Source organism: Conger conger, chromosome 8 (assembly GCF_963514075.1).
Source record: "Conger conger chromosome 8, fConCon1.1, whole genome shotgun sequence".
NCBI classification, from domain to species: domain Eukaryota; kingdom Metazoa; phylum Chordata; class Actinopteri; order Anguilliformes; family Congridae; genus Conger; species Conger conger.
Genome location: NC_083767.1, coordinates 34011364 through 34033160, shown reverse-complemented (window position 1 = coordinate 34033160; position 21797 = coordinate 34011364). Strand labels below are relative to the sequence as shown.

At 38.8% G+C, this 21797-nt stretch overlaps 1 protein-coding gene across 1 annotated transcript in view; it reads left to right on the top strand.

Moving 5' to 3' along the window:
* Nucleotides 1-17551, top strand: part of LOC133134596 (complexin-1) — a 51435-nt gene extending 33884 nt beyond the window's left edge. Inside the window, exons 3-4 of the mRNA XM_061250805.1 lie at nt 4325-4500; nt 13063-17551. Of these exons, the coding sequence (XP_061106789.1) occupies nt 4325-4500; nt 13063-13260 (374 nt within the window). The 3' untranslated portion in view covers nt 13261-17551. The remainder of the gene's footprint in view (nt 1-4324; nt 4501-13062) is intronic.
* The last annotated feature ends 4246 nt before the right edge of the window (nt 17552-21797 follow it).

The window sequence follows — 21797 nt, the reverse complement described above, 5'->3', positions numbered from 1 at the left end:
TATGGGAATAGTTCTCAGCTGTTTAAACAGTGGTGCATGTATGAGTGAGTAAACTCAGTCAGTCTGTCCAACAGCCTGTCCAACAGCCTGTCCAACAGTCTGTCAGTGGCTGTTCTCTGCCAACAGGGCTCTACAGTGCTTCCATTTTAGGAGCATTTGCTCCTTGAAAATTGATGCTAACTAGAAAAATAATAATTTCAGAGTACATCTACTAATTGGAATGTGCTAGTGTGTTCCTACATTTTGTTAATGCAGAGCCCTGGCCAAGAGGCAATTGAAATTGTACTTCCCCCTCTAGGGTCTTTCAGCGCACTTACCCCTGGTTATGGGTATGCACTTTGTTTGTTGTTCAAATTGAATATCTTTTTTTTTTCATAACAAATTATAATATCAGCATAACAATTTGAGTGAAAAGTTGAATCTGTGAAAAATGTACATGAATTTCAGAATTTCTTGGTATTTGGTTTATCCCCCGCTTTAATGGAAACATGTACATGAGCTGTCTTGGACTCTACATATTTGTGCAAAACCTGATGATTCATGTTATCCCAGCATTATTTAACAATTCTCTGAAGGGCATATTGTGATTTTACTGAATGTCTTCAAGTGGCATAAATGTGATTGTGGATTGTCCAGCACTCCTTGCTCTTCTTTGGTCTTCAAGTAGTTCTTGCACAGCTTTGAAGTAACTTTAATTTACTTCAACATTTTCAAAATCCTTAAACTTTCTGTTTATTTCCACGATTACATGAAAATAACTCCCAGATTTTCAATATGGTCTCAGACCACTTTAGAAACTGTTTACATATACTGTAGGACAGCAGAATATTTACCAGGAATAAAACTTTGATGATATAGACTGCACATAAATTCCAGTAGGATATTGGACATGTACTGATAGCTTTATTCTGAATCAGCTCTGGATAAATGAAAGTATGCATGGTATTGATCATTAAAGGTGTCTCTAGGGTGTCTCGGTGGCGCAGCCTGTAGAGCGCTGACCGCATGCTCATTGCGAGCCGCGACGTCAGCGGTTAGAATCCGACCGTCTGACATTTGTCGCATGTCTTTCCCTCTCTCGCTCCCATTCTTCCTGTCTCTCTATACTATACTATCCAATAAAGCTGAAAAAGGCTGAAAAAATATTTTAAAAAAAATTTAAAAAAGGTGTCTCTAGTAGTTGTTTATAATGACATACACAGAATAATAAAATGAATCTACACTGACAAACAACCAGTCTTACTGCAAAATATCAAAAATATGTGTTGGTATGCTAGGCTCTGCCTCCTAACAGATTAAAATCTACAATGCATCATGTAGGCTACTGTAGATATTTGTATTTAGCATTAATGCTGGGAGATCTTTTCTTATCTTCAAAAATAATATCAGCTTCCTGTTTCATCATTTTCCAACAACCAATTTGAGGACATCTGCGTCATGTCATGAGTGAAAGTAGACATTTTTTCTCACCTCAAAGGTTTCTATGGAGTGGATACAGATGGTTGTGGCTATGCCTGGTCAGCTTAGAAACACAATGGAGGCTCACATCCAGAATGCTGGCAATTTGATGACAATGCCACCAAGAAATGCCACACGGGAGAAACAGAATGTGTCCTTTTATGCAAGCCTAACAACCTATACACCATTAGAAATGCTTGCATGTTTCCATACAGGGCCATACAAGCCTGTTTTGCCTGGTTACAAAGTGGGGAACTATTTTTGATAAAACATTGGCAGCATAAAATAGTTTTATAGACATAGACCCTTTCAAACGGTGTATTGTAACGAGGTTGATTGAAAATTTCACCATAAAAAAACAGAATGAATTCAAATAAACCCACAGCAGCTGGTGTGACTTAAGGGTTAAATTTGCAAATGAGATCTCCCATCTTACATACTGAAACCCAATTATAGTTTCTAATTATATTCAGTTATTAGATGCTCTTAAGATACAGTATCACATAATTAAATGTGATATGTTTGTACTGTACAGCACAGGGCCTAAGAGTGATTTCATTTTATGCCTTAATTTTTTTATGAAACTGTAACTCCAACAAAACACTGTAATCAAATTGCGAAAGATTTAAAATAATATCAACTAGACTCTAGACTCAAGGACAGTTCATTGTTATTCACATTAAGCATTCATTCAATATCAAAAATTGTGAGGCTTGTAGTGTTTTATGGATTCTGGGGATCTATATTATGGCATTATACGTTTTTATTCATATGTAAATTATGTTATTAAAGGTTTCTTAAAATATCCTATGTTATTTCTAGGAATAGCACAGGCTGTGTGGCACGTGTTCACCAAGGCTAGATTATGGAACGGTAGCACAGAGCCGGGAGTTTCGGTGCCCTGCACGGCTGCCATGTGCCTCACATGCAGATTGCACGCTGATGACATCAGCAAACATATGCCCCTACGTTTCGCTCCTTTTGATTTTTTTTTTATAATGCACATGGAGCCATTAGGATCGCTCAGCGTAGCCCACTCTGCGCTGTCGCTGATTTCGTTTTAACGAGCTCTCGTTTATTTTTTTATTTTTTTATACAGCCATTTGGCAGAAGACGCGCCGCTTGCGTGTGAAGTGATGCCTGTGTGTGACTGAGCGCTGCTTTTTCAACGCGACACAAAGGAAAAACACATCTGGTCCCGCCGTTTGCCAAAATGCCAAAACCGAGCATCAAATAACGTTCGCGTCTGTTTTCCGGGGAGCGAGGCATCATTCCTGGTGTTCCGAACAGGAACTGGCAAGGGATTACAGCCAGAAAAGGAATTTGCGAAAATATATGGCCTTAAAAAAAGAGAAATAACATATCATAGCGACGTTTAATAACACGTAAAGCCACCTGAAGCTGTAATATAACAGGGCTGTGAGTCCCCGTTTGACCTACAGACAGTGGGGAATATGGGCAGGGGTCCGAGGTGTGGGTTTAACACGCCGACCTGCTAATGAAAGGACGAGGGGGAGAGGCAGGCTCGTTAATTAGAGAGAGAGAGAAGGGGAGAGAGAGAGAGCTCTGTGTGTTGTGATAGAGGAGGTGGTGGGTGGGGGGGGCGGGGGGTGTAGGGTCTACTGCTTTAACACATCACTGCCTGTTGCTGGGTGGGGGGGGAGCACAAAACGAAATGTTTAGCAAAGGGCATGGCCACAGTGTACCTGCGTGCCGCCATTCTGCGCCCGTCCGGCCGTGATGTGTGCTCCCGCTCATCCCTTCTGACAGAGCCGTCCGGGCGTGACGGCCCAGAATGCTGCGCTCCGTCATCTCGTCTCTCCTTTCTTTTCTGCACGGCATTTTCTAAAGCAACTTCTGTCAGCGCCGCAAGAAGGTTCCTGAAGTGATTTCACTTCGTAAGGTTTTTTTTAAAATCCCAAAATATATCCATAATAATAATAGTAATAATAATAATAGTAATAATAATAATAATAATAATAATTTTCTTTTTTGCAATAACTACTGAATATCTGGTCTGAACAGATAAGTCACAAGACAGTAGGGGTCTTTGTCTTAAGAGCAGCGAAGCAATGTAAGTGGCAATGTAGCTCAATATTTAATTTTGTTATAAATCAATCATTGTGTTCTGGATGTTCACCTTGGCCTTGGCCTTGAGATGGCTGTGGGCCTAATCTCAGTGTGCCACCTGAGTCATGCTGTGATCCATTAAAATAGATCCACGCGGCATCCATTAAAACAGCTTCAAAGTAAATGACTTTTTCAAGGTCATCTTCCGAGATCAGATGTGTGGCGTGTGCATGTGTGTGGGGCATTCATGTGTGTGTGTGTGTGTGTGCCTGTCTATGCATGCACACATATGTGTGTGTGTGTCTTCATGTGCAGGTGCGCACGGGCGTGTGTATGTGAGAGCACTTAGGTGTGTGTGAGTGTGCATATGCGTGTGCGTTCCTGTCTATGCATGCACTCATATGCATATGTGTCTTTGTGTGCTGGCGTGTGTGTGTGTGTGTGTGTGTGTGTGTGTGTGTGTGTGAGAGAGTGCACATAGGTGTGTGTATGTGTCTGAGTGCCGTAGTCGTGTGTGTGTCCATGTGTGTACTTAGGTGTGTGTGTATGTGTGTGTGTGTGTGTGCATGTAGGTATGTGCGTTCCTGTCTATGCATACACTCATATGCATATGTGCCTTTGCGTGTGTGTGTGTGTGTGTGTGTGTGTGTGTGTGCGAGTGAATGTAGGTGTGTGTGTGTGTGTGTGCACGTAGGTGTGTGTGCGTGCACGTAGGAGTGTGTGTGTGTGTGCGCATGTGTGTAGGTGTGGAACGGAAATGTCTCACTCTCTCTTCTTCTGTTCCTGTCCCACAAAGGGGCAACCAAGGACATGGGTAAGATGCTGGGAGGGGAAGAAGAGAAGGATCCCGATGCAGAGAAAAAGGAGGAAGAAAGACAAGAGGCCCTGCGGCAACAGGAGGAGGAGAGGAAGGCCAAATACGCAAGGATGGAGGCGGAGAGAGAGTCCATGAGACAGGGAATCAGGGATAAGGTGAATAATGACATATATCATATTTTCACATATCATTCTGTGTGTTACATAAATATTACGTATACATACGGCATCAAAACTATTAGTGAGTCTGACACATGCAAGCTGGTTTATGCTGTATTATACCAGCACAAATGTTAGTTGTACTAAGGATAAAATTTTAAATAAAATTTTAAAATTTTCTTTTCAAACTCCAAGTGTCAATCTCTGTGACTGGGACATCGGCAAGTCAAAAAGGAGTCACGATTTGAGCGCATAGACAAGGCCATGTGTGGGGACGTGATTTAATATGTCAGTTCAACATATATATCCCATAAATCTGCAGAAAAAAGTATTGACCTTTTCACAGGAAAGTGAATACATTAAATTCCGTCTATATAAGTCATGTGATGTACTCATGCAAGCCTAGCCACAATCAACCTAGCCATGCAGGGGTACTGTGAGGAAGGTTGGGATGATTCCACGGTGCCTGACTGACAGGGGTCCTTCATAAATACTAAAACATCTGACTTTCTGGGGTGGCGAGGCCCAAATGTGAATTGGACCAATAACTATAGGGAAAACAACAAATAACTGCACAACGTCCCTGTGTTCGGAAGATCGTGTAAGCTCTCGTTAGCAACAGCTTCCCCACCACAATGTCACAGTGGAGCACAGTTACCTTGTCACTGTATGCTGAAATAGATTCCGTATGTGACTCGTACCAAGTTTTTATGAAAGGGGAAGGAATTATACTCCACACACACACAAAAACCAAAGCTGATCTCAAAGTAATTATTTAGTTCTCGTGAAAGTTGCACTGTTCGGAACATTGTGAGCTAACCTGGCGTTCGGAACACGCTGAGTTTATGTTATAGTTGGGAAAAAAACAAACAGCCTTGACATTACAAGCTGAGTTCCCTCACTCGTATACAGCACTGTCACCTGGTGACCGCCAGGAGCCAGATGAGCAGCACCACACCAACATTTAGCAACATGCGCAGGCTGTCCAAACCTCTGACCCGTGGTTCAGAAGTGTTTTAGGGCTTAAAGGAAATTTAAAAAACATGAATGCCAAATCCCAGAGAGCAATTAAGTCCTCATATTTTAAACATGGGCATAGTAATGCCAGATGATTCAATGAGTGTACATCTTTCAAATCTGTTACGAAATTAAATAATAACTTATTGTAATAAAATAAGTAGCGACACACAATATGCAATTATGAGAACCACATTCTATACGGCTACAGTCTATAGAGCTTCCAGCACTGTGCCTGGCTGAACTTTTCTTTATGTATCAGCCAGAAAAGCAATTCGTTAACTTCTCAAAGTCCAGAGAGTTGGATGATGTTTGGAAACGGACATGGACGAACGTCAGACATCAGAGAGCTCCGGAGAGGGGGAATAAAAGAACAGAAGTGACTGAGCTTTGCCATGCATTTGATGAATGTCACTGTCAGAGAGAGAGAGAGTGCAAGACAGTTAGAGAGAAAGCGAGGGAGAGAGGGAGTGAGAGGGAGCACCCGAGCAGCTGCGTGCATTGTAGACTGGCACAACCATTTAGCCGCGATCTTTGGATGAAAGCGCAACTTCACAATGAAAAGTAAACAAATGGGAGACAAAGGGCCTGGAGAACAGGCAGGCAGTTTTCCAGAGTGCATTTTGGTTTTTTAACTGCTTCCTAACAAACGAAAAAATAGACTGGCAGTGTTTCATTTAACTGAAATATGCTGTAATATAAGGCTCTTATCTCCACAAAAGAACATTCTCAGGGAGTGCAAAAAAATGCTTCTATTTAACATTTTTCAGTGAGCATTATGGTTTTATCATTTGGAGTTATTAATGATTATTAATGATTGGGTAACTCTGACAATACATAGAACCCAACAAGAATATATATATTTGTAAATGCCATAAGGAATGGCATTATGCTGACAACATGAATATTCACTTTTTTTATATTATCTTTCACAACAGTGCATTTAAAATGTTGGCCTACATTTCAGTTTCAATAATTTAATACTTGACAATCATATTGTGCAATGCAGCAAAAATGGTCAATGTATTAATATATACCGTATTCATTACATCCAGGCATAAATATATTTATTACATACAATCTGTTTACATATTCTGGCATTTAGCAGAAGCTCTTCTCCACAGCAAGTTACAAAGCTTACATATACACAACTCTAACTGAAATGTATTGAAACAATTCAGGTTGAGGGAACGGTTGGGAAACAAACTAGCAGCCTTAGCATTATAAGCTAAGTTCCTTCACCCTTATACAGCTCTGTCACCCTGGTGACCTCCAGGAGCCAGATGAGCAGCACCACACCAACATTTAGCAACTTGCTCAGGCTGTCAAAACCTCAGATCCATGGTTCAGAAGTGCTTCAGGGCTTTAGAAAGCTAAATGGACCATTGAAATGTAAAAAACATGAATACCAAATCCCAGAGAGCAATTAAATGCCAATATTTTTAATACGGCATACTAATGCCTGATGACGCACATCCTTCACGTTTATTTAAAAAACTTAATTATAATTGTAATAAAGTAATAAAGTAAGAACCAACCTCACAAGAAGAAGCGAGAACCACATCTAGCCTTGTTATTCAGCTACAGTCTATAGAGCTTCCAGCGCTATAAATATAAAGATATAAAGTTATCTTTCACAACAGTGCATTTAAAAAAGATATTGGCCTACATGTCAGTTTCAATAATTTCATATTTGACAATCACATTGTGCAATGCAGCAAAAATTTCAATGTATTATTTCAGTATGTTTCTGTATGGGTGGACATACATCTTGACAAATTTTAATATGGGGTTCACTTTTGACAGAACTGACACCTCATTTATTTCATAGCCCAGATTTGTGCTGAGTATCCATGCGAGGTTCAGTGTTCATTTTTTAGCAGTGAGAAATGTAACCACTGCAGCCATGGAAGCTTCAAATTCTGAATAGTTTTGAGGTTCGTACGGTTGCTTCCACCCACAAGATGGCGGTTCCAATCAATTACAAAATCCTGCTATCACAGTAGCTACATTACTTGTCCTATGTAGCTGGATGGTGCATGTACAGACATGTTGTGTCCTGTTAAATGAGCACAGGGTGGGTTGAGTGAATATTAGCACCTGGTTTATGATGACCTTCGCTGACCTGGGAGTTCACTGTATTTTTAAAAGCTGAGCTCTTGCTCAAACCCTTTCTTGACCTCAATCTTGAGGTGTTACTTTTCACTGCAGTGATTGATTGAACCATCCAGAGTTTCATGATCGCAATAAATAACTGTGGTGCTGAGGTGTAATTTCTTCAACTTAATTGAACTTGTCGTAGCTCACACAGTCTTGGCATTTTGATTCCTGATGCAATTCTTTCTTGAGAGAAATTCAGCTAATTTTAAGACATGCTGCAGTTTATAGTGTTCCTAGCTTCGATTTCAAAAAATACATTCAAAAACAAAACTTTACCCATACAGTACTGACTTTATTACTTATGAACATGGCCTATTTACAATGTGTACTAGACTTAATGTTCATGGCTGTACAACTGATCTGACCTGTTCTGTAGTTTGTTCTCATGACCTTGGTACTGTATGCACTATTTGTACGTTGCTTTGGATAAAAGCTTCTGCTAATGGAATGGAATTTTCAGTTCTCTTAATCATATTTCATGAATACTGTGGCAATAATTGAATGTGTTGTATTATAATAATTAATGGGTTTTTTTGCAATTAAATGAAAATAATGACTCTGTGTGTGTGCGTGCGTGGAAGTGCATGCATGCATGTCTGTCTGCCTGCCTACCTGCCTGATGAAGGATTTTATGAACTTGAGTATTTGAATGAGTATTTGAGAATTTTACCTATTGTAGATTATTTGAAGCACCCAGCCATGCTTCTATGCTGCACATGTTCTGCCCCATGCCCTATACAATAACGCATTATGGAGCCCTGTGGGATTCTAGTGGGTGTACAGTGTGGTGATACACTGGATTATCACCAACTGTGGCATAGATTGAAAACCATGAAGGGCTATATGCATAGATCATGCAAAATGGGGGGGGGGGGGTTAAGAGGCAGGCCATGACCCCCCTCCCTGTCAGTGGGATATTTGGGTGCTTATCTCCACTCATTGTTTCTATTTTGAGAACCTATATATGCACATGTTAATAAAATCATTTAGAGCTGAGTAAGTCCGTGGAATACTCTGGAATATTCCAGGAGCATAACGTTAACCTTGAGAACTTGAGTGAGAGCATAAAGGCGCCGGTGCGGACCGGGTCCTTCTGGGTCCCTGGACGGAGATCAGTGCGTCACTGTTGAAACAGGCCGGCAGGTCTCTCTCTCTCCCGCTCTTTCCTGCTGGGGTCCAGCAGGAGAGGCTGCTATGCATTTTCTACTTCACTGCTCCTCGGTCAGCCACCAAGCAAGAGAGGCTATCTGTCACCCTGTTATGGCATCCCCCTGAGCACACTACGATGCACACACTCATACACACACACAGGAAAGGGCTGCATATAATAAACAACTTGGATAATGATCTATATTTTATGCTCAAACATACAGGAAAAATATATACTTCAATTTCAATACATTTACTCTCATGTCTCAATGTTTTTTTATATAGTAATATCAAACCACAGGTGCCAGAATTACTGGCACCCCTAACAATTATTCTAAATTGTATTGTTTTATATTGTATGTTTTTATTGTATTGTTTTATATTGTATGTACAAGGGACTGGAGATGTAAAATAGCAAAAGCTATAATCTAGTGCAATGCATCTTTTCTCTTCGGAGACTAATGTTTTTTTGTACGATGTCCCTGAAATAAACTTCTAAAATAAATAAATAAATAAAATAAAGCAAAGTGAAATTGGCAGAACAATTTTTTTTAAATTTAGTTTATCTCAGTCTAAAGGAATTATGTTGTGTTATTCATTCACTTCTTAATATAACATAACATAATGGCAAGAACAGGCTATTCAGTCCAGCAATGCTCACCTTTTCCAACCAAGTGTACCGACTGCTTAGTTTGCCTAAATGCTAAATAGCATCTAGCACCATATAAAATTTCAATCAGAAAAGGATAATTTGTTCCAACTGAGGCATTCTTATTCCCATTGGCCAGTTAATTTGATCCGATTAAACATGGAATAAAAGACTCCATGTAAACGGTACTATTGACCACACTCTGTGAAAAAATACTTCGTAATATCTGTGTGGAATTTATCCTTTGCCAATTTCCATTTCTGCCCTCTCGTTCTACTAACCAAACTCACCCTGAAGAATCACCTTTAGTTCACTTTGTTAATCCCTTTAGAGATTAAGCATTTTAGTTTATCCTCATAACTCATATCTTTTATACATGGAATCAATCTGGTTGCCCTTCTCTGAACCTTTCCAGCACCTCTATATCTTTCTTATACTGCACACCGTACTCTAAGTGTGGTCAAACAATGGTATTGTGTAAGGTGAGTGTAACTTCCGTCGATTTATACTCAATACCCTTGGCTATGTATCAACTATTACCCCCAAGTCTTTTTCAACTTAATCACTTTCCACCCATGTAATCTTACTGCCTTATGTCTTTATTTCCCAAATGTATTTATTTATATTCAATTTAATTTGCCAGGTTTCCACCCACTTCTGGATTCTGTTTAAATCTTCCTGGGTTACTTTAGTAGATTCCAAACTGTTAGCTAAACCTACTAGTTTTGTATCATCTGCAATTTTAACAAAGTACTTCCAATGCCTCTGTCAAGGTCATTTATGTAAATGAGGAAGAGCAGCGGTTCCACCACTGAGCCCTGTGACACTCCACTTCCCACAATACCCTCCTCAGATAAAGTCCCTCCTACTACTACTCTTTGTCTTCTATTGCGTAAAAAGTTCAGAACCAAATCTGAAATGGCTCCTCTAATTTGCACCGTCCTCATTTTGATAATGAGGTACCTTATCAAATGCTTTTGGAAATTGAAATATACAATATCATATGTCCTGCTAAACTCAAAACACTTGGTAGCTTTCTCAAAGAATGCCAAAATGTTTGTCAGGCATGACCTGCCCTTACGAAAACCATGCTGGCTATTTTCAAGAAATAATAACAGTTTGTCTCTAATGATAGATTCCAGTATTTTACACGTGATGCAAGCTAGACTGACAGGCCTGTAGTTTCCTGGATCAGTACGGTCCCCTTTCTAATGTACTATATTGCTATTATATTGCCTTGTTTCCAGTTATCCAGTATTTCTCCAGTTCCTAAAGACTGTCTAAAAGTAGAGAATATGCCATTGCTGCCTTATTTGTCTTTAGTTTATGTCATTTTGTCTAGTACTTTTTTATCCACTATCTTAATATCAGGTAAGACATATTGAGTATTGTATATTCATTCTGGGCTATTACTAACCTCCTCCCTGGTAAAACTCTCAAAAAAGTAGCCATTTAAGGCATCAGGAATATCTTTATTCTTATACAGCAGTTCTCTCTTGTTATTCTTACTGCATTAAACCTCATCTTTAACTTTCCTTTTCCTATTATAGCATTGAAATAAATGCTTGGGATTACATTTTGTACTTTGGGGATAATAATAATAATAATTTGCCTTTCAGGTAGCCTTTTGGCTAACCTTAGCATGCATATTACAATATTCAGCCTTATTACTCTCAGTACTGTCCTTTTTATATATCTTATACAGTTTATAATTTGTTCGTAAACTCTTACGTATAACTTTACTCCGCAATGGAGGCTTTTTTTTCAATGTACTTTTCCGAACCTTTGGAATGAATTCACACTGCGCGTCAGGTATAACCATTTTGAACCTGCCCCACTTTTCATTCACAGTCCTGCAATCAGGAACTTGCTCCCAGTCCACATTACTTACATTTGATCACATCTCTTTAAAGTTGGCGTGCCTAGAAATTCAAAATCCTGGACTTAGAGGAGCCCATTTTAATTTGCCAAAATACGTCAAACCTTAATGTGGAATGATCACTTGTCCCAAGTGGTTCCATTACCTCTATACTGCAGATCCTGTCAGAATCATTACATAACATCAGATTTAGAATTGATTGCCCTCTTGTCGGCTGACTGACACAGTGTCAAAAAGGGTCATTTATAACATCACCAAATCCGGTCACCAAATTCCAGTTAATGTTTGGGTAATTGAAGTCTCCCATGATAATAGCCTCTCCTCCCTGACAAGTTTTATATTGTAAACCCCCTTTTTTTCCATTAATTCAGTTTATAACAGTGCACTTTTCAATCACTATGGTAACAACTGTTTGAAAGCATTAAAACTCGTTCTATCTGTATAACGGTTCTATCTGTATTTTTGTTATGTTTCTGACTGTTAGTTTATTTGTTTATTTCTTGTAATTTATTATTTTTCATTATCATTTCTGGTTTTTGCTTCATCATCCATTACTGTTCATTGCATTTGTCATCCCCTGTTCAGTCTGTGTTGGTATGTTTTTGAGCCAGAGTCACTCCCCTGTCTGCGTGCTGCACTATTCTGGTGGTTTCGGAGATTTCCGGGTTTCAACGATTCCTTCCCAGTCTTGCATTCCTTACTTCCTGCTTTCTCGCTAGTTAATGTTGTATAGCACTATACTTACTAATAACTACTAATATAGATATTGTACAGTACTACACACTTACTGTCTAACTAATAAACTAACAGTCACTTATTTTGGGTAATTTAGATTTATACACGTAACTAATTATAACGTTATCTCCCGTTTCAATTCTGCTCTGTAACTCCGCCTCTCCTTTTCACGGCAATGGTCCAGCAAACCAAATGCATAATAACGCAATTCAAAAAATGTGCTAACAGGGAGACTCAGCTCCACAATAGAGGGCATTTTCATTGTTGTGACCCCATATTATATCAGTGATCATCTAAATACATTCTCAAATTATTAGGTTTTTTTAATATTCAGTAGGCTTATAAATAAGGAGAAAGCCTGCTTTTGAATAATAAATAGCATGTGAAATTGTGGATTGTGTCTGACTTGTTGATGGTGAATGGACCTCAATGAATCTATTAGTAGACAAGATGTTATTATTGTGATTATTGTACTCATCTTCTTGACCTGTTGCTATCTGAGGGGAACACAAGGGGAGGTTGGGAGAGGGTGACATATTTTTTATGTAACCACGACAGCTGCAGAATCTTCAAATTCTGAAAAGGCTCTGTATAATTTTGAATTTCGTCCCGTGGCTGACACCTACAAGATGGTGGTTTCCGATCAATTACAAACTTCTGCTATCACAGGAGCTGAATTATTTGCCCTTCTGGATACACAAGTATACTTACACGCACATACATACAAACACACACATTTACTACAGATATGGCTTCCTGATGATAACGACATATACTGCAATACAACCACTGGGCTGCAGCAACATTGCTGAAACGTTTGGCTGAAACGTTTGGCTGCTGTTCCTGAACACCAGCATCGCAGTCGACTGTTGTTACAGCTGACTATAGTAACCGTGCCATGCCATTTGTTGTTGTTGTATCGCGGATACAGTGCCGTGCCGTCACCCCTGACTTGTGTTTGCCGTTGCAGTACGGCCTTAAGAAGAAGGAGGAGCGCGAAGCCGAGGCCCAGGCCGCCATGGAGCAGGCCTCCGAGGGGAGCCTCACGCGCCCCAAAAAGGCCGTGCCGGCTGGCTGCGGGGACGAAGAGGAGGAGGATGAGGGCATCATGGACACGGTTATGAAGTACCTCCCCGGTCCTCTTCAAGACATGTTCAATAAAAAGTAACAGCGCTGGTCACATTATTGCCACTTAGTTTATATCACCCCCCTCCTCCAGCCCACCGCCCAACCACTGCCCTCCCCAGAGACTTAGAAACATAGTTCCCTAAATTAACCTGTTTTCTTTGTAAATAGCCTCTGACTAAAAAAAAAGGTTAATAAATAAAAAATATAAAATGTATAAATTACTAAAAAATGTATCGAAATTACTAAGAGTATAAGCCATACTTTTACCTTTGAAGTGGCGTCACTTTTTTCGTTTTGTTGTTTATGTTAGATATATAAATACGTGTGTGTTCATTAAACCTCCAATTATGTGAAGTTAAGGTCCTAGGTCAGTGTTTCCTGGCCTACCATGTGCTTTGATGTGATTAGCAATGACCACACTGTTGTAAACGTTGAAAAGTAGTTCTACTCGAATCAAAGTGGTGTTTAAAAAGCATGCCAGTAACCATATCCTGTGTGAATATATGTATTTCCCATTTTGTTTTTGTGAATTAGATAAAGAACAAAGGCAATAACTGCTTTTCCTATATTATTCAGACGTAGATTACATATGTGTTTAAACGTTCCTCTCACCTACCATATGAAGTGACGTCCTACATTAATAAGCTTTTGTAACACGATGAGATTTGGAAATAAGCTTATTGTGCACAATTATTATGTTTCAATGGATGTACTACAAATTAATTTAGGTTCAATGTTTCCCACCAAGCTCGAAAGCAGGCTTTCATTGATGACCTTTGCCGTAGTGCTTTTTGGCCTTGTTGTGAGAGTTCCGTCATTACAAAATATAATAAAACAATAAAAATCACATCACATAACATAAACACATTTGGATCTAGAGGGCTATGTGTTTTCTCTTGCCATGTTTATAAATGTAAATATTAAGAGTTGCTTGGTGTTAAATTAGATTTAATTCCCAAATATTTAAAATTATTTTTTTTGCGTATTCACTTTATATGAACAGACGGTGACAATGGTGCAATATTGTCGGTACTGAAGTTGTCTTGTGTCAGTTGGTTTATTAAAGGGAATTTGATTGTAGATCAGCAATAAGAGACAATCTTCATTTTGTGTGCTCCAGTTATTTAGTAGGCAGTGTTAATGTTTCAGATATAGTGTGTTGTTTGCTGAAACTGGCCATACATTCAATTTAATGTGGAATTCCTGATAAAAGCCTTGTTGGAGTAGGCATCCAGATTGAAAGCAGTAGATTGTGATGGTTTCAGTTATAATTACGTGAACTACTGAAAATATAAGATGGGTAGGTGTGTCCCTTTTATATAACGAGTGAGTGCAATGCAAGCTAGCTCAGTTAGCATTCTTAGCCCAGTTTCAGTGTAACATTTCAAAGGAAAATACTGTAGACACACTTATATATAGGGAACCTATAGCCCTTGCAAAAGGGCCTGCTCTGTATGTAGTGTTTTAATTTGGTATATTATTCATTCAGACACCAGGGGAGAAAAGTATGGGAATTGATTTCCTCAATAATAACAACATGTTATGAATAATGAATTAGGAATAAACCAAAATGCCATGAAAGACTCTGCTATGCAGCTCTCTAATATGTTTATAGGCTTATCCAAGAGAGAAATTAGGGAATGCCCTAATTGGTAAAATGGAATACAAATAATTTTGGTGAATCCTGTTGTGTCTTATTTTTTTAATTAATTGAGGGCTGTGCGGTTTCCTCCATTTAAGCTATATGTGAAGAGTTTAATCCAAGAAATGGAGGGTTCTGAAGCTTTGCACTTTTTGTTTGTTTGATTTTTTGGCGCCTTTAACAACACACCCACTAACTCCAGGTAGTTTGCGAGCAGCATGTCGATTTAAGTGACCCAAACAAATGAGTTTAGTACTGCCATTAGATGGAACCCATCACATCAAATCAGGGATAGGATATTTAGATAGGGCTTTCACTGAATGAGATTTTGAGGATTTTTCCTGGAATCAGTTCCTGTATTGAGTTGTCTCTCTTCCTTTTCTCCTTTCTCTAAATGTAGTCAACTGGTCACAGTATCCCTGTGATATAAAGCCCTTTCAATACATTCCAAATATTCGGAACATTCCAGCTATCTAATTATTACAAAACTCTTTTAGTTTAGTTTTAGTTATTCCAATATTGAACTCTTCAACCATACGCACTTGTTGAACCAGTGATGGTGACACACTGTGTACTGGGTGTCCTAGATCCTGAAAACAATATTCATATAATAAGGATGTTTTCTGAGTCTGTTTTGAGCTCTGTCTCAATTATTGCGAGCATTTTGTCTTTGGTTCCATTTAAATCTCAAGAGAGCCTTCACAACAAAAGGTCCCCATGTGGGTGTAAAGTTTTTAAACTGCCTGCACCTTAAGGTAACTAGGTTTAAACACACAGGCGCTAGGAGGGGGAACCCCTTAGCTAAAGCACATTTTTATATGTACTTTTGCAGGAACATAAAACTGCCATGGAACTGAGAATCCTGCCTACACTTTTGAACAAACAAACAAACAAACACAAAAGAAACCTGATAAATCCTGAATATAGTTTTTAAATTATATTTCCCATTTTGAAGTTGGACCAAAACCACTGAGTGAAAGACATCAGAATGGCTGTTGTATGTACGTTAGATCATTAAAACATTGGCTGATAGTTCTGCATTCATTTCCACTGGAGTGATTACTTTTCATCCTAATTTAGCTTTTCCTACTAATAAGCATGATTTATTTTTACACCAAGTCCTCTGTTTCCAGATGGCTAATGTGTATGATTCCACAACGCCTTTGTTCATTTTGCCAAAAAAATAGCATTGATATTTATTTATGTATTTAGCTACATGTATCACAAGTCAGGGTGAACTATGGACTACTTACAGAACTATATGGTAGATCTCATCATAATTCAGTGACTGGTCTTGTTAGTCTTATCCATACATTTTAAATATAAACAGATGATTCACAGGTTACAGATTACATGAAATGACAGTTTTGCACACTTTTATTTGTGACAGATGTTTGGAAATGGCCATAACAAAATTGTTTTGTTTAGCTGCAATTCACTGAATGATGCTGCTTCAACTTTTTTAAATATATATCTGCATGCTAAGTATATGTCATTTGACAATCCATGTTTTTATTAAACCAAAGAATTCCTGTTATTTTAGAAATGTTTGTGTCTTGCTTATTTTGTAGAATTCAGACCTATGAACTTTGTGTGGTTTTCCATTTCTCAGCCATTTCAAGTGAGCTCAGGTATTTAACATTTTCTTCATTTATTCCATAGTTTTTTGGGATATTCTGTGGTCATTGTAATGTTTTCTCATTTGAAAGAGAGAAATGGGGGGAAAAAGAAAAAGAGAAAATCTGCTCTACACATTTTTCCTGGGGAGAGAGAGTGAATTTTATATCAATGGTTCCACTCCTTAATTCTCTTCCTAACGTATTGTCAACATCAGATACCAAACCAGCTGTGCAAAATAGTCAGTATACAGTACATATATACATACATATTACACATACATACATTCACATACAGTATATTACTATAATACAACACTTGACATTAATAAATGTCTTCTTGCCATAATGTATGCCATGGCTAATTTATAAACCTGTACGTGTAGTCATATAAAAATATACGTGTAATAATCTATAAGAGTTGAAGGATAACTGAAATCAGGCAAAATCCCTCCAATTCAAACAGCTATTATTGACGACTTCTATTCAGTTCAGAAGTCAAGGAAGGAATCTTTTTGTTTTTAAACACACCCCAGTGTAATTAATTAATGTTATTATTATTATTATTATTATTATTATTATTATTATTATTATTATTATTATTACTATTAAGACAAGCCTATTGAGACATTCCTTCAGTGTAACCTGAATGTAAACATTTGTTTCTCTGCTTTTTCTTTTTCCATATTTTTCTTACTTAGACGATGCTGATTCTGCAGTATATGTGTGTGTGTGTATTTGTGTGTACTGTATGTGTGCATATTTGTTTGTGTCTTCTTTTTTACATGTATGCGGTCCAATTTGTGTCGTCTGGTGGCTGTAATGAACAATCTGTATTTTTTGTGATATTTAGTGTATTGTAAGTGTGTTCTGATATCCTGTCGCCCCTCCCTTATCTCTGTTTGCGTGCATGGCTGTGTTTTTGCTAAGGTGGAAAGATTATTAAGAGGCTATTGTGTGTCTTCAGTCTTTATATTCCCACTGCATGCCGTCCAACCCTGGTATTTTAGTCTGTAACGTCCTGTCCCAAATGAAATCACAACTCGCTGATAATAAAGTGATTTCCTACCATCGTTCATCGTCTACGTCTCTGTGTTACGCCTTACGCCGATCCACTCATTTTTGGATTGACGAGAAGTTCACAGGTTACGGTCATAGTTGACAAGAGGCCAACATGCTGAAAAGAGAACACTTGTTTCACTTGATTCACAGATGGCTAGCTTTTGAAACAGATTATAACATCTGATTAGGGTAGAAATGTGATCTAAGTGACTTTGTGGAATAATTGTTGGTGCCAGACTGGGTGGGTAGACTATCTCAGGAATTGCTAATTTCCTAGAATTTCCACGCACAACAGTCTCTAGAGATTACAGAGATTTCTAAATGCGAAAAACATCCAATGAGCAGCAGTTCTGTGGGCAAAAATGCTTTGAGAGAGGTCAGAGGAGAATGGCCAGCCTGGTTCAAGCTGACAGGAAGATGACAGTAACTCAAATAACATTACAACAGTAATTTGTAAAAGAGCATCTCTGAACACCCAATACACCAAACCGTGAAGTGGATGAGTTAGAGTAGCAGAAGACCAATATGTCTAACTAAACTGAGTCTAATAAATAACTTCTTTATTTATTTATAAAGTTTATTCATATATTTATTTTTACAGGGACAGAGCACATTAAGCTACATTACTGTAAATGCACCAGTATTAGCCAGCGGTCGTTGAATGTGTCTTTGATATGACTGAAGGCAACGTTGAACATCAAAGGATGGAAGAGCGCCCAGCTAGGATTAGAGAGATAAATGATTTGGGGATTGTGAAATGCCAGAGGAAGAGCTCCTAGGGAGAAAAGGATCAAGATTCATCGATTATGATAGCTTGACATTTTCAAGCATTTGTTCTTCTGCAGCAAACATGGTAGAAAAAAAAAAAAATAGGTCAAATTCCTGGTGTTTAGGTGACACTGCAAATAACTTCTTGCTCCCTGAAAAAAAAATCTATTCTGTTCATGATTAACTTCTAGAAAATGCTTGCAACACATCCTGCTTTTGTTCTGTTTGGCATTTGATTTCATAAATAAGCTACAACATATTTAATTTGAGGCATGCTGTCAAGCCTTGTCCTTCATCACACTTTCAAACATCTTTAAGCGGTATGGCTTCAGCAAACTGGCCTTTTGTCTCCATTGTTCCTGCAGTTCTATTCTGGCCTCTTTTGATTTCGTTTTTAATTAGTGGCTGCTAATTAGTCGTTGGCAGTCACCAGCCAATGGGCAGCCTTGTACCCTTACCATCTCCAAGTCCTTAGAATAAATCACAACCGTTTATGACCAAAATGGATGAGAACAGCCTGTTCAGCCCATCTAGGCTTGCTGTTTACCTACAAACTAGAGAGAAAGCATCCAATGCTGTGTCAAGACTGGACTCGAATAACGTGAGGGTCTACGCCTACAGTGCATGATCTTGCAAGCTGTTCTACACACTGACAGATCTGTAATATTATTTGAGAATTATTTATAGCATTTTCCAGATTTGGGCAGTACCTCTGCTGAGTATTATTATTACACAAGTAGTATGGCTACTAATATATTATTTGTTTTTATAACTGAAAATCATATGAGCTGGAATATTGTTGGGTATCACTTGATAATCTACAAGGTGTCAGAGCTAGAAATGTGACTTTGTGCAAGAGCTATAAAAGTGACTTTGTGCAAAACACAACAGCTGCAGTCTCCCTGTGAGTTGTGAGTCATTTCCCCCAACTTCCTAGATGTTCCTCAGTATTCCCATGTAGAGAGAGTAAGCCCTGAAGAATTTTCCACAAGTCACGCCAACTCAGGTATAGGCTTCCGGAATCTCCCAGAACTGCATTTTAACATAAGGTAACATAACATAAGGTAATGGCAAGAACAGGCCATTCAGCCCAGCAATGCTTGGCTTTCCTACCCCAAAGTGTTCCTACTGCTTAGTTTGCCTAAAAGCAAAATAGTATCTAACACCGTTTCAAGCCTGGTCTTGAAATCCCCCAGTGTTTCTGCCGCCACTACATGTACTGGCAAGCTATTCCGCACATTGACCACTCACTGTGTGGAATAGCTTGTGTGGAATTTGATTTCTAATCTCAAAATAAAACCTCTTAAAATGTCTCAATGTGTAGTGTTGCATTGTCTTGTGTGTGAAGACTATACAGGGGTGATGGTTACACAATTACATTTTTTCCCTTTCCTTTTTTTACCAATGGTACCTTCACAAGGTCACAAAAATGGACTCCAAACTTCTTGTCAGTGACAATTATTCACTTTTCAGATGCACACCCTATATTTAGCAAGGTGCTTACCTTTGAAGAACACACATGAAGGAGAGAAAAAAAAGCAATGGCACACCCTCTATGCCCTAATTATATATAATTATATGACGGAAAAGTTTTGTCCATATATGCCTTCATCTATGTTTTTAAATAAAGATTATTTAAAATAAAATTGAGAACCCCGATGAAGGCATACATTGCCAAAATGTTGCTTTCCTTGATATAATAATAATTAGAGCATAGATAGTGTCAGATTGTTTCTATTATTAACTTTTCACCAAATAATGGAACATGAAATAAAGCTGAGTGGCCTGTTCATTCAGTGTGCCTCATCGCTTTACAAGCACCGTTCAAACTGCAGGGCTCTTTTCAGCCAGACACACAATCTCTACTCTCGTCCCAAATGGCATTTTCAAACTTTTCCAAACAGAATTGAAACCACATCTCCATCTGCAGTTACCTGCTCGACCTCCAAATACTGTTCAAACTGTAAGGGACTCTATTTCCCCACTTACCGGCTCAGTCAACAACCATACACTCAGTGAGCACTTTATTAGATATTTATTAGACTTATTTATTTGACTTATTGGTTTTCTGCAGTTGTAGCCTGTCCGCTTTTGGAGGTTTGAAGCATTGTGTGTTCAGAGATGGTCTTCTGCATACCACTGTTGTAATGTGTGGTTATTTGCCTTACTGTCACCTTCCTGTCAGCTTTGACCAGTCTGGCCCTTCTCATCTGACTTCTCTCACTAACAAAGCATTTTTGCCCGCAGAACTGCTGCTCATTGGATGTTTTTCATGTTTTTCGCACCATTCTCTGCAAACTCTAGAGACTGTTGTGCAGTCCCAAAATCCCAGGAGATCAGCAGTTTCTGAGATACTCAAACCACCCTGTCTGGCACCAGCAATCATGCTGGTCGAAATTACTGAGATCACTATTTCCCAATTCTGATGGCTGATGTGAACATTACCTGAAGCTCCTGACCCGTATCTGCACGATTTCATGCATTGCACTGCTGCCACACGATTGGCTGATTAGATAATCGCATGTATAAGTAATAAGTAATAAGTAATAAGTAATAATAAAGTAATAATAAAGTGCTCAGTGAGTGTAAATAGAATGGCAGGTGACTTTAAATCTCTGTAAATCTGCTCACTCACAAACCACCATAACAGATGCAGGAGGTTCCTCATACCAGCTCAATGTACAGTAACATAAACTCACCGAGTTCCCAACAGAACACAGGGAAGAGGCCGCTTCCACCAGAAGTAAATGTCCGTTCAAAGGTAGTTTTTCTCCTGAGGAATGTGGTTTATGATTATGGTTGCTTATTGGCTATCTCAGACACTCAAACACTTTGATTGATGTCAATTGGATCAATATTTATAGAGAAAACCACAAATAACTGTACAATGTCCCTGTGTTCGGAAGGCCGCGTTAGCTCACGATGGTCCGGACACCGCCGTATAAGCCTGTCCGTTCGCAGTCGCTCGTTAGCAACAGCTTCCCCACCACAATGTCACACTGGAGCACTATTACCATGTCACTGTATGCTGAAATGGATCGCGTATGTGACTCGTACAAAGTTTTTATGAAAACGGAATGAATGATATTTTACACACAAAAACCAAAGCTGTTACGGAAGTCATTTTTTGGTTATTCAACATGAACATGGTAAGCTCACTTGGTGTCTGGAACACAGTGAGTTTCCGTTACTCCAGACCACGGGAGCCTGTTCATCATCAAGCTTCTTTTTACTCCCCAGTCGCATCCTGCATGCTAGTGAAGTCATGCTAACTCTTATAAACCACCCAAAGGGTCAATACTACTACTAATGAAAAGGAAGCACATTGGAAAATAAAAACCCAAACGTAGGCACACACACACTAATCCACTGTATGTCGCTCTGAATAAGAGTGTCTGCCAAATGCCATTAATGTAATGCATGTATCAGCCACAGAAAACGATTACATTTACTGAGTTTTCCCCATGGATGTATATTCACTGTAACTAA